We start from the raw sequence: 13,957 nt of genomic DNA on the forward strand, positions 1-13,957 counted from the left end.
GCTTCCTGAACTCTGGCAGGCTCAGTGCTGTACCACTTCTCTGGGATGCCATTCCAGTGCCCAACCATCCTCTGGGTAAAGAATCTTTACCTCATATCCAACCTAACCCTCCCTGACACAACTTCAGGCCATTCCCTCAGGTCCTGTCACTGTCACCACAGAGAGAGATCAGTGCCTGCCCCTCCTCTTCCCCTCATGAGGAAGTTCTAACTGCAGGGAGGTCTCCTCTCAGTCTCCTTTTCTCCAGGCTGAACAGACCAAGTGACCTCAGCTGCTCCTCATATGGCATCCCTTCAATATCCTTCACTCTTTTGCTTGTCCTCCTTTGGGCAACTCTCCAAATTCCCTTACACTGTGACACACCAAACTGCCCCCAGTGCTGGAGATAAAGAAGATACTGCAGAAGCTTTTAAGGTTTCTTCTTTAGCCTCCCTTTCAGAAACAGCAAAGCCACGTTGGAATGACATTTTCTGAAGTAAACTGGGCCAGAACATCTGAGACGTGCACCTTGGAAACTTTTATTCCAAGTTACTACAGTTTCAGAAAAATGCAAGGAACTGAAATGTGAAGACTCAGAATGTGGTGATGTCCATAACATAAGACAAAAATGAGAGCTATTAGTATCATGTTGGCATCTAATTTGATGGCTTCTCTGGTATCAGCAACTTCTCCTAAATTAGGACAGAGCAAAGAACACCATTCTATCTAGCTAGGTTTTTACTGAGTGAATTTGTCAAGGCTATATCACAACAAAGTAATATTATTGTGTACAGCAGTCTTGTAACATTCTCCTGACATGCACCAGCTATTAATTTGCTATTTTTGTACTGAACATTAATTATTACCAAATACCTTGCCCTTTGCCTGTAGGTTCTACTATTTTTGCTAATTGTAACTTCACTTAACATTTGATCTCTTGTACACTGATACCCCTTCAATTTTGGAGTTGCCAGCAAACCTCATCAGGACCAAATTTATGCCAGGAGATACAAATATGCTAGCAAAGACACTAGACACTGGATATAGAATTCCTGTAAAAATTAAGTTAGTCAAGACAAACTTCTAAAATTACTGAGAAACCTGGTATGGGCTACAGTTAATAAGACACACCATTGACAAAATATGTTTAGCTGCTCTGATTTCACAAGAGAACTGGGTTTTGGTCATCCACAAAGCCCCCTGTATAATTATTATTGTTATTAAGCTTTAGGCCCAGTGTCTGGAAAACAGTTTGTTTTGGGCTTGGTGCCAAAGAAGAATACTTGCTGGGTGGGAGTGTTACCAAAAAATCCCCACAAGTGTGGAGTCCCTGCCTGTACACAAGGCTGGAAATAAACTGCAGCTTATGACAGTAACAGATTAATTTTGTTGTAAACTCATAGTTTATCCTGATTTTAGCAGACACAAGAAACCAGCCCAAGTTTTACAAACCCCTTATCTATCTGCCTATAGTTTAGTTTTGATCTTTCAAACATCAATGTACTGTTTGTTTAAAATGCATAACATTTAGTAGGAAAAGCAGCAAAGACAAAGCAGTGAACTGATTTCCAAAAGCGTCAGCCTTTGTCAATTAAAGTATTTACTTTTGCCACAAGTCCTAATTAGTTTACAAAATTCAATCCAGTCTTAAAACAGAGGTTCAAACTACCCAATTTATTCTTGGAATGGTCACTTGCTTTCAGGATCAGGAAGACAATGGCATCCAGAGCAAGCATGAGCCCTCTCCCCTCTTATTACAGTTAATCAGGAACATAAATACTATAATGGAGCTGAGCCCCTGCAAACTCACCAAGCTGTGCATAATTTCCACTCCAGCTGGATTCACTGTGAGTGCTTCATCATACAATTGCTTAGCCTCCTCCAAATTGCCTTTCATCTCTGCAAGCCTCCCACGCATGTACAGTACAGCATGAGATGTGGGGAAAAGACTAGCTGCCTCCTGGGTACAAAAGCCTGCTTCTTTGAGATGCTGCTGTTCCAGGAAGAGTTCAGCTGAAGGAAAAACAAAACATCAAGCCATAAAAATAAAGCAAAGAACACCCTGCCATTAGATGAAATGAAGCAGAGACCTTTCTTCATATTAATTATATATCATCTGACTTAAGCATATTAAAACATGAGGCCATGATCCTGCACTATGGTTAGTGCTTATTATCATTACTGGATTCACTGAATGTATCTTTTCCTAATGCTAAGGGATCTATACAGATGTTCATGGACACCTTTGAGTGGTGTCCTGACAAAGGCCTTATGGATTCCTCCCCTGGGAAAGAAAATAGTGCTGAACTGAGCCCTAAGGAAGCAGTGCTACTTGGAGTCATCAAAGGTATTTCCAAATAGTCTGGGGGAGAAAAAAAGAACAGAATAAGCCATCATTGTCTACTGAGAACTTCAAAAATGTCAGAGTAATAGGACATGTCTGAGCTGGACACTGGATAACTTAGGAGAGTACTTTCCCATTTAAAAAGGTGACAGAAAGTGTTTTTCTTTTCTTATTTGACAAGTTTATTAGACAACTGTCTCTTAATAGTTCAGAAACTTAAAATCAAAAGGCTCTTATAGACTTATTTATATTGTGTATTCACCCATTTACATCCTCATACATTACAGAAAAACAAAATACAGCTCTTGGAAGAGACTGCTCACTTTCTTCAACTATCAGCAACTATCTTAGTGGTTTGCTTAGAAAAAAAATATGCAAGGCATATTTCTGTGTTTGAATGTCAACTTGTTAATAAAATAATGTCTCATAATAAATTTTATAACGTATCTCATGGTTGAACTTTAACATTTCTCAGGATTTGGACTAGATGATTGTGGTGTTGGACTGGATAATTGTTGTAGGTCCCTTCTAACTGAAATATTCTAATTCTTTCAAATGGTCAAAAAGTGATGCTCAGTTTTCACAGGTAATTGAAAAGGGAAACTGTTTATATATATATATATATATATATACATAGACACACATACATAAGCACGTATGTAGATAAAATAATTCTCTTCATACAGCAGGCATTGCTCTTTGGTCCATACCCTGTGTTCTACATGCTCTCACTACAAAACCTCAATGTCTCTCTCTTATATTTTTTTAACTGATGTCATGCAGTAAGTATTGACAGTTCAAGAGTCCAATTCAAAATTACTAATTCAAGCTCCAGATTTAGAATAACAATTCTGAAATAAGACACAACCTTAAATGTCCTGACTTTTTAAGGCAGTGAATATTCCTAGGTTGTCTCTGTGAGTGGGGAAATTAGAGTGAAAATTCCTCTTGAATAGCTTTGAAACTCTCCAATTTCAAAACCCTGGGAGACCCAGATGACTGTGGGGACTTGGCATGGTGATGTGGAGCTTGCTAGAGCTGAGCAGGGAAGCATCTCAAAGGAAGTCCCCTGCCTGACCACGGGAAGGCTCCACTTTGGCCTATCTTACATGAGACTGGGATCATAAATGGCATTTCTACTGTCACAGCAAAAATTATTCTGTAGTGAAGTGACAGCATGGCTGAACACCCTTCCACTTCTGAGGTGACCCTCCTAGAAAAAGGGTGAGACACTGTCGAGAAAATGCTTGAATATTTCTCAGCCATCCCTAGGTTGTGGTACAAGATAAATGTCATTCTCCAAGGCTGTCAACATGAGCAAAATATTAGTTCCTTCAGAAGAGTTATACTCTTTCAGAATGACTCATACGCATTTCTTCCTGGTTAATCATAAAATCTCTGCATGCATCCCTTCCCTTGGCTCCAAGAGGCTGCAGCTATCTATAATAACAGAAGGCAAGGCCATGTACCTTGTCAAGCTGAATATGTGCACAGCCTTATGCAAAAAATTGGTGGGAGGACAGTATTTTCCTTGCACCTCCAAGGAACAGAGCGTTTTCCTGCCAAGTGCTGCATAGCAGCTGACGCCATGCATGTGGCATTAATGAGCCTGGGGATGTGCAAAGTGACACTTCACAGCCTGAAGATGAACATTCTATCCCCAAAGTTTGCACAAACTTAGCAGCACAAAAGAAGGGGTGAAATCCTGGCACTGTTTGAAGTCAGCAGAATTTCTGGATGCTGCCATACTAAAAGCTCTATCAGCAACTAAGAGTATTGTGTGACTTGTTTAATTTCAGAACAGGACTGGGAGCAAGTGGGTTTAGATGTGAAATCATGCACAGTGTTTCAATGTGTGCAAAATAGAGAGTACTTATTCTTTCTATGGCGCCTGTAAATCTTCTTCAGTAATAACAATTATTTAGAGGAAGTACAGCAAAACAGAATCTAAGTAAGAACTACAAATTGTATTTTATGGTATGGTAATGTAGCATATTAAAGTTCAGTCCGTTTCTTTGCAGGCTCAATAGTCAATAAAAATGATTTAATGGTGTGGGAGTCCTAATTTGCATAAAAAAGAATGAGAGGGGTGCCTTTTGGTTACGAAAGGAAAGGAGTGCTAAAATTTTTATCTACCCAGCTAAAAATAGACATTAAAGGACATCATTTAGGTCTGCATTAAAACGTGTTTTCTGTAAACTCATTTTTCACTTCTATTACACACTCATTTTATTTACAGATTAACAAGATATGCTTATGTAACATGGAATAAAAACACAGCTAGAGGCAGAAATCAAACTCAAAAAACAAGCACCTATTAAATTTACCATGGTAAAACCCTCAGTGGTACTGAAAATACTCAAACACCTGCTTTCATGTTACTTGGGTTAGCAGCCTCCTGACCATTGGATTAATCAGCCTATCTCCTTATATAACCTAATTTTGCTATAAATAACATATAACCAAATTTGCAGCCCTTGTGAGGAAGTTCTATTATAGAGACTTGGCATCCAGTCCCACTTCCACTTCAAAGCAGAGAATACCTTCTCAAGCTGACACAGGTATCTGGTATCTGTAATCCTTATCCTGTGAAAGGGTCAATGCTTCAGGGAAACCATTTATGAACCTCTCATTATTGTACCAGATTGTTCTTGGTACTGACCTTCTTCAGAGCTTTGAATCCAAAGCCAAGCTTCCTTGCTCTGTCACTTAACACCATTTCCATAAAACCTTCGATAAATTTACATTCTGTTTTGACCTAAAAGCTCTCTGAATGCTACTGAGCAGAGAGACAGCTGATGATCCTGTATGTACAACTCATCTATTATTCTCTCTGGAGTGTGAATGACATTAGAGAATATTTCAGCACTCTTACCTACAGGAAAGAGACAGTGCACTGCATGGATGGGCCAAGACAGGTTGAATCGTTCACTCTCTCCTTTCATTCAGGTCTTGAAGCCTGTGCCTGCCCTGAGACCATGAACAGCTATCCAGCTGACTTCAAGGTTCAGCCTAGCACAATTCATTCCTTTCTCAGATCCACTTTATGTTTCCCATTTGTGCCCTCTTGCAATCCTGTCCAGCCTATTCTGCTGCTCTTCCAAACAACTGTGTTCTTGTAGCTATGGCCTCTTCTGTCTGGAATTGCAACTGGACTGATGCACCAGTTTTAATGCTGGGCCCAGTCCCTGAGAGCAGCACACCTCTGCACTGAGATTATTATTAACTCCTATTACAAGCTCCTAGTTCTTTCAGCTATTTCTGCTTGCATTTGAGCTCATCTACAGTGAAGATCCTTAATCAAGTGAAAATTGCCAGAAGCATATAATCAACTTGCTCTCCAAAGACCCCTAACAAATGCACAGACCAAGTGCAATTCCCAGAACACTGACAAAGCTGGGTGTCCTGCAGTCAGCCCCTTTATTTTGTCCAAGAAAAAATTATTTGCAGAGTTCTGTTAGGGAGTCCATCAAGGGTGTAGCAACAGTGTAATCCAGTCATGTCTGCATCACACTGTTGTCTGAAAAAAACAGAGGTGTTCAACATCACCTTAAACACTGACTCTATTCCCAAAATATTCAAAGCAATGTCAAGAGCGATAGTGCTTGTCACTGCAGCAACAATTTTAATTCTAGCCCAAAGAAATCAAACAGATCTGAAATGTTTTTCTGCAATGTGAACAATGCAAGAGTTAAAATTTCATTACTTGTGAATCACGTTTGGTGTTATCCAAGAGGCAGCACTTAACTCCCACAAAGTAGACTGCTCCACATCACTTGGTTGTGTGTGTCTGATGCATCTAAAGCACTTTCATCCAATCCAAAAATGTTACTGCACAGTGACATGGCCAGGGTAACAGCCAAATGCCCAGCAGGTTGGTACAGTGCAGAGCAGCCTTTCACACTCAAGAAGGTGAGAGCATCTGTGAGGGTGTTGGAAGGTCATTTCTGTTCCACATCATCTGCCTTCAGGAGTTATTACTGCTTGTTACTGCAGGAGCCTTTAGCTACCTGGAAAGACCCACTCTGAGACAGCTCTGCCATCAGCAGTGACTACTGACCTATTACCATGACAGAGGGTTCCCTCCCTGCCTTTCCTTGCTGGCAGGTGAGGTTTAGCCATTGTTCCATGCTATGACACCACCCTGCATGCAGTAGCTTGACAATTCGTGGCAGATTAGACAGAAGATTCCTCCAGGCATATCCTGACTACAATAATTTCATTTGATGCAGACGTTTGATACAGAAATGAAGTACAGAAACTGGTGCTTGTTCCCATACACCTGAGCTCAGGCACCTGCTCTTTTGAACAAGGCAGCAGATTTACATCCTCTCATTGCATGCAAACTGAATTTCAGGGACTGGCTTTAAATTGCCAAGCTTCAGGTCTCACAGGGCCTGAAATCACCACCAAGCTTCTTTATTTACAAATGCAGCATTAGAGTGAAGGTTTTTGGAAGCTGCACAGAAGTGCCAAAAGCTACCTTCTATACTAAATGTGCAGTCAAAACATGACTAACAGCCCAGTAAAGTATAAATTCCTATTTTCTGTCGCTGGTATGAACAAATGTCCTGCCTCCTTCTTCATGACTGTGTACATTTTATCACTTGTCCAAACTTACTGAGCAGCTGAGGAAATGGGAATTTTCGGTACCCTCAGTCATTCTCTGGCAGTGCAACAGGTTTCCTCCCATCTCTTGGCAAAGTTTCTATAGAATGCTTAACAAAAGGCATTGGTAGCTGCTGCCTGTTTCCATCACAAATGAGGGTTCAAGACACATGTGAATGTTTGCATGTCCCAAATTTTGAGAAAAGGTATGTGCTCTTTGACAATTGTCCATGCTGAAGAATTACTAGTCCACAAAGTTTCACATCCTGCTTTAGCAATGAGAAACATCCAGAAGCCTCAGGAATGGAGGAGGCAATCCCAAATGCCCTGTACTGACATAAAGCTGCAAGAATCCTTTTGACTTTTTAAATTCCTCATTGACAGAAAATAAAATAAACCAAACTGCAAAGTGTAGAACAAAACTTATTAATCCTCCTTGAGGATGTTCGGATGAAGAGAAATTGAGAATTTGGTGATCTTTAGTCTCTACCACAAGTCTGGAACAGAGCTTGCTGAACCAGGAGGGTCAGCAGAACTACTGCAGGCTTCTTAACTTCAAAGGGGACAAAACCACTTCACTTTACCATTTCTATCACCAGTTGAAGTGCTTCTAATCACTCCAAGTAAGTAAATACTGCAGGGGAGTCATCTTTGCAGTACACCTTTATTCTCCTCAGAAATGGAAGTGTAATAAAGGACTTTCTCCTGTTCCCCCTCACCAGAATCCAGCTTTTCACAGTGCTTTGTGTAACTGTAAAGCGACACAAAAATTAGCAGCATTTATGGAGCTCAAGAACTCAAGCAGTGAATGGGCAAGCTCTAAACTTGAAATTCTACAATTTGGAAGCACTTAAGAAAGAAAAACATTAGAATTGTCTCAACAACCAGTGCTGCATTACAGGACAGTATGTGACCCAGCTATTCTGGCAATATCAATAAAGATGTCTCCCACACCTGATTAACACCTTTAATATCAGAGCTAATAACTTGTTTGGGCTTAGGACTGCTAAAGGCTTGGAGAAGGAAAAATACTGAAGTGTCCATGTGCAGGCTGTGCAAACACAATCTGGGCTGGGTGAGCAGAGGGGCAGCAGGGGAGGGCCTGGCTGCACCCTTGGCTGCTGCCAGGATCCGGCTCCATGGCTGCAGACCAGCACATTGGAGACTTCTTGTGGAACAAAGCCCATCTTCTCTAACACAGCTTTTTCCCAGGAACTGGTCCATATGGAATAAAATAAATAAATCACAAGTGTTTTGTGAAAGGGGAAAAAAAAGTTCCTGTTGCACATAACTCAGAGGAGCAGATGTTTTTCCATTAGCTCACTGTTCTCTGCTGCACTGGCTCTCTTTGCTTTTCTTGTTTGCAGCATGTTCAGTATAAACTATTTTGCCTAGGTTAAACTTTAGCATGTTACTGAGACAGCAGGTAGCTCACTCCAGCCCCACTGGGAGTACATGGAATAGTATCCTCTCATTTTGCTCTAAATCCTCCTTTAAATTAGCCTTGGGGTCTACCTGGTGAGGTTCACAGGCTGAGCTTAGCAGGCATTTAGCCAAATTTAGATCAAATTACCAGACCTACTTTGCTGTGAGTGGCCATATTTGGTAAAGTATTGGGTTAGTCAAGAAGCTAAATTGTCAGATATAAACTACTAGTAAAGACAAACAAAGTGGACCTTGTAGTTAAAAGCAAAGCTTAAAATAATACAGTAACAGGAGCTAGAATTATTAAAACTGGCTTGTAGCATTCTAAAATGCTCTGTATAAATACAGCATATGGTTATTACTGCCTGGAAATATAATCACACATACTTCAGATAAAAAAATCATTCCGGTTACCCAAAGAGCCTAACACAAAATTAACACAGTTTCTTTCCAATACTGACATGCTTTGCTCTCTGGGTCAAAAGTGATCTTATAAAGATGCCAAATGAAGGTAAATTTTGGTCATAAATTTGCACGATTTCAAGTGTATTTTCTTTAGTCAAACACCATGACTCTATTTTCTAAACAAAAAGGAGGCATACTGGCATGACTGTTAAAAGTACTAGCACTAGTAATCTCTAGGATTAGAGATTATAGCTCTTCCTGCAGGAAGAGGGAGGAGTTAACAAACTGTACCAGTGCCACCGAAGTTTCTTGCCTCTTCTCAAACCTGAATTCAAGCTCTCATCCATGAAAAGTAGAACAAAGAGGAGAAATGAGCATAAGGATTGCACAATGAACCTCTCCTGGAGCTGCACCACCACAGCATGTGCACTGTAGCAGTGTTCTTAAGTACTCCCTGAAATGAGCTGTTTCTCAGACATGGGGCCAAGAATAATGTTTAGGCTCATAAATGTTAAAGTGTTCCGAGATGATTCTTTTTAAGAAGCCATTATATTCAAGAGGACTGGGGGGGGGGGGGGGGGGGAGGGTGTTGTTAAAAGGGACTAGACAAGCTGCGTTAACAATCTCTGCTGCAGAACACTTAGAAATAGAATTTGCCTGTTAGTATTCCAAGCATGCCTGCTGCAGGAGATGTCTAGTCTTTGAGGACAGCACACTACTTTTCCAAAGCTGTGACTACCTGTGCAGAAAACATGAAGATATGGAAGCCCTCTAAGGCAATATGCCAAGTTCCATGCTGTGACTGTACTCCCAAGGTGGTCCTGTAAGGGATAGCTGGACATACGATTAACAGTGAGAATTCAGAGTTTTATTTTGATGCCTGAAAGAGAAAAAGACTCTTTGTAGAAACCACAGATCCATCAAGCAGTTCTTTGTTTACAGGAGGCTACAAAAAATTAGCTTGCCAGAGATCACTAGGCATTGCTGCAGGGAAAGACAAGGTACAGCATGTGTCACAGTGCAACACATTTCAATTTAACAGCTGCACGTCCAAAGATGGTGCTTTATTGTCTTCCCTACAAAACTATGCTGGTTACAAACCCAGAAAAGTTACAGATAAAACCACTAAGTATATGATCTCTTATGGGTGAAATAAATATCTTTATCACAGCACAAAAGGAATTAACTATTTGCACAGGGTTCACAGCCTTCCCTTCAGCCACTGTTAAAGGAACACGCATATTTTCAGAAGGTAATTGTGAAACCTGTTAGAGAACAAGAGGATCTCCAGCTTGAAGGGACTGAGGACACTTCTGTACAAGGCAGGAACTCTTACTGCAGCTGGAGGATGACACACTAAGGATTCCCCTACGTAAGCATCACTGGATAGGTACCAGCCCCTAAGAGTCCCTTTTGAAGGTGTATGTGCTAGCTTTGTGGCCTGGCCTGGCTGCTGGAGGGCTGTAAGTGCTGCCCCATACAGCTGTGGGATAGCTGGTTTTGTGTGCCTCTTCCAAATCCCACTGCACAAAGTTCTAACTGGACCAGCTGGTCAGTACCATTCCCTTTCATGCTCTGGGATATGAGAAGGCAAGGTAACTGCACTGGCTCTAATGGCATCCAGACATGACTGCTACCTGGCACAGAGACATGGTGTCTTGGGACACATGGCCAGCTGTGTCCTGTGAGTGTCTGAGAAGGACAGATGCTTTGTTATAAATTTACTGTAGTATGAGGTTAGGAAATTGTAATAACTTTATCTAAGGATTTATGAGTCATGCTAAAAAGGTCAAAGTGTTAATAACAACAAAAACAACAACACAAGAGTCATTTCCCAAAGGCAGATCAACATTTTTCCCCTTTGGAGATAGGACACTGAGGTATGAAAAAGTTAGGCAACTTGCCTGGAGTCACAAGATGAGTCACTGATTGAAAAAGGACAAGTCCAAGCTAAACCTGATGAAAATCTACAGCATACTGATGCAGATGTTCCATGAGTATCAAGTGAGTCCATAGGCAGGCATCAGAATGCTACACTAACTGCCTGTTGCTTTCCACTGCCATTAATTTTGGGGTGAGCTGTAATGTAAAACCACCTGACTACCTCAACTTCCTCTAACCATGCATACCTGTTTAATTTGTTGTCTATGATATATCTCTGTTTTGGAAGTTACTTCTTACAAGTATACTCGCTCCTCCTTTCCCCTCTTTTCAGATGGGAAAGATCAGTGAAGGTCAGTGAAACCCTTTGGATCATTCCATTCACTAATCTCAGTGTAAGGCCAACCCACTTCCAAGAAGTCTTCTAATTATTCAGGTACTGTGGCCTTCTCCACAGAGAGTAAAGACTACCCCAAATACCTGCACCTCTCTTCATCCCTCAGGATACCAGAATCCAGCAGCTTCCACACTACTGTGAGAAGAGAATGGCCAGTACCTCAGCAGGAGCTCATTAAGCTGCATCCATAACAATAACTGACTTCAGTAATGAAATTACAAAGCAGCCACAGTACATGTTTTCAAAGTATCAATCCTGAATCAAGTCCAGCTAAAACTAAGCATGAAGCATAACAAAGGCTTACAAAGTGATAAGAGAGAAAAGTTACAGCTTATAAAAATAAATTCTATCTAAAAGAATTGATTAACACCTTTCAGAAATGCCTTTCACTCTACTCACACTGAAAAGCAATCATAGCAATTCACAGCAAGCACTAGGTCTTTATTGCTTTTGCCTTTTCAGACAGCAGCAAAAATGTAAACTGCCTAGAGCTAGCTGTAGGATGATGGACAACAGACACCTGACTTCTCATCGTAATAAACTCCATTTATTTTGCTCCCCACCAGCCCTCTGTGCAGCCTTAAATCAGGAGTATAAACTGAATAAAGCACAATCTTGCTGGTGATTTTGAAGCCCACAGCACATCACTGAAATTCACATCCACACAAGTCATTAAGGAGAATACGTGATTAACTTAAAGGATGATTCATTCTATAAGGTGACTTCTTTTGTTAATATTAATCAAATTGTAGCAAAAACAATGTCATATATTTTGTTCTAGAACTCAAGTCTAATTGGTAGGAAATTACCCACACAAACAGCTATGAAAATCTTTGCAGGGTGAGACTGCCAGGTCTTACATGAGAACTGTCAATGGCATAGATTAGCAAAATGTGAATTTGAAATGTTCCCCTGCACGAAGAATAGGAAACTATCAGCAGCTTTCCAGGGGGTTCTGCTTTTCTTTCTGCATTGCAAATGGTGAGACATCTAATAAGCAATCATAGCACTCAAAGGTAGTTTTAACTGTGCAACTGTGGGCCCAGTTATAGAAGAAAAACTGTTGTCTCCTAAAAACAAAATTACAGGGTTGGAATTCTCTCAGTTCTGAAACACTGGAATGCAAACAGCAGAATGTGCTGGGCAACTCTGCTCCTCAAAAATTGTCCTACATAACACCCCCCCATGGGTTTGGAGATCACTTGTGGCTAGAGTCTCTCCTCACTGTCTTCCCCTTATGTGCTCTGCTGCAGCATCTTTGCATTAGTGTCTCAAACTGGTACTCAACCTACAAGACCCTGGGAGGTTCAAACAGTCAAGGACAGAGTGGAGAACGTGCTCTTTCTAATAATTTCCACTTAAACCTCAGCAAAGATTGGAATGTTTAAATCACATTTAAGACATGGTTTGCCCAGCCTTATTAAAGGGAAGCATTTAGTAAAGGGAGAATGGAAATAATTGTCCTTATGAACCACCATTTGCTAATGAAGAACTACCCACCCTCGTTTTTAAAAAGCGTATTATAGTGATGACTAAAGTTTTCTGTATGTTTTGGAAAAACAGAAATGAGCTAAGAAATCACACTACTACAGTATTTTTTGGGGGTCAAAATTAAATAAGCAGTGTTTCAAAAACCATCTGGGATAGATAGGCAGATTTTCTGCTGGAATAGAGTGATTTTCAATTCATGACTTCAATTACTCTGTTAATAGCAATAGCAATCTGTTAATATTTATGTCATTTGATTCATCACTGGAGGGAAAAAGGAACTCCAGGTAGCTCAGGACTTACCAGCTTGTAGCCAAATTTGTTCAAGAGTTGTCCACAGCTTCACAGGTCCCTGCTTCATTGTGCTGCTCTGCATAGTTATTTCAGACATGGCCTGCTCCAGTCTTGATGCAGCAAGGGAAGAGGCTCGTTGTGATCCTATGAACCAAACAAACAATGATGTATTTTATACTTATTTATGTTATTTCTTTGACTTGTTAAGGCAGCAGGTTTGATTCTCCACTCATTGCATTGGTTTTATGTAAGAAGAACTCTGTTGAATTTTGGCATGATAAACTGGAGAAATATGTTTTCTAAAAGGTTAATTTACTGAAAAAAACCCACTAAATTATCCAAGGGCTGCAGCTCAAACAAGCAAATTAAGAGACAGACAGTAATTTTATAAAGGTCTGCTTAGCATTCATCAAGGAAGCAACCATATTTTGCTTGTTTGGGAAGCAGAAGTCTAGCATCAAATATTTTCCACAAATACCCATTTTATGAGCATAGTCATCATGCAATTACAAAATGGGCCCCACTAAGGTAAAAAAATTCATACAGCATTACAAAGTAGCTTAGCCCCATTCACATTGCACACACATTTCAAGTGACATCAATATTGTTTTACTGATTTAGAGGCAGGGTGGTTTTTCATTTAACCTTGGGGAGCAGAGAGTTCAGAGCTTTGACTATATTAACCTTTAGTATGCATTGTAACATTTATGAAAGAACAAAGTATTTGGCACCCACACCTCTGTGACAAAACATCACATCTAAAGCTTATCCCAGGAGGGCTGCATGGGCAGAAAACACATTTTCCAGTACAGCAAGTGGGATTATACTGGTGAGCCAACCTCTCAGAGGGGTATCAAGATGGTGGCAACAAGATAAGAAGCTACAAATTGAGATTTCAGAGTTGGCTTTGAGAAATAAATATTTTTATATACATAGGTTTTAATGTGATTTTATGGTTGATAAGCTCTTTCTCTGGAGAGCTGCTGTGACTGAAGCACTTGTGTTGATTAGCATTACTCTTGAATCTATCCTTACAGGCTGACCTCATAAACCACAAGATCCTAGAGTTAGAATCCCACTTTTTCTCTTCTGCAGCCACGGGGCATATGCACTTAGTGGTCTCTCTGAGAGGGACA

General features: G+C 40.5%; 1 protein-coding gene across 1 annotated transcript in view; it reads right to left on the reverse strand.

Moving 5' to 3' along the window:
• The window catches only part of TTC7A (tetratricopeptide repeat domain 7A), a 170,066-nt gene that overhangs the window by 36,266 nt on the left and 119,843 nt on the right, over nucleotides 1–13,957 (reverse strand). Inside the window, exons 18-19 of the mRNA XM_021552353.2 lie at nucleotides 12,831–12,965; nucleotides 1,790–1,992 (exon numbers count right to left, since the gene is read on the reverse strand). Of these exons, the coding sequence (XP_021408028.1) occupies nucleotides 1,790–1,992; nucleotides 12,831–12,965 (338 nt within the window). The remainder of the gene's footprint in view (nucleotides 1–1,789; nucleotides 1,993–12,830; nucleotides 12,966–13,957) is intronic.

Source organism: Lonchura striata, chromosome 3 (genome assembly GCF_046129695.1).
Source record: "Lonchura striata isolate bLonStr1 chromosome 3, bLonStr1.mat, whole genome shotgun sequence".
Taxonomy (NCBI): domain Eukaryota; kingdom Metazoa; phylum Chordata; class Aves; order Passeriformes; family Estrildidae; genus Lonchura; species Lonchura striata.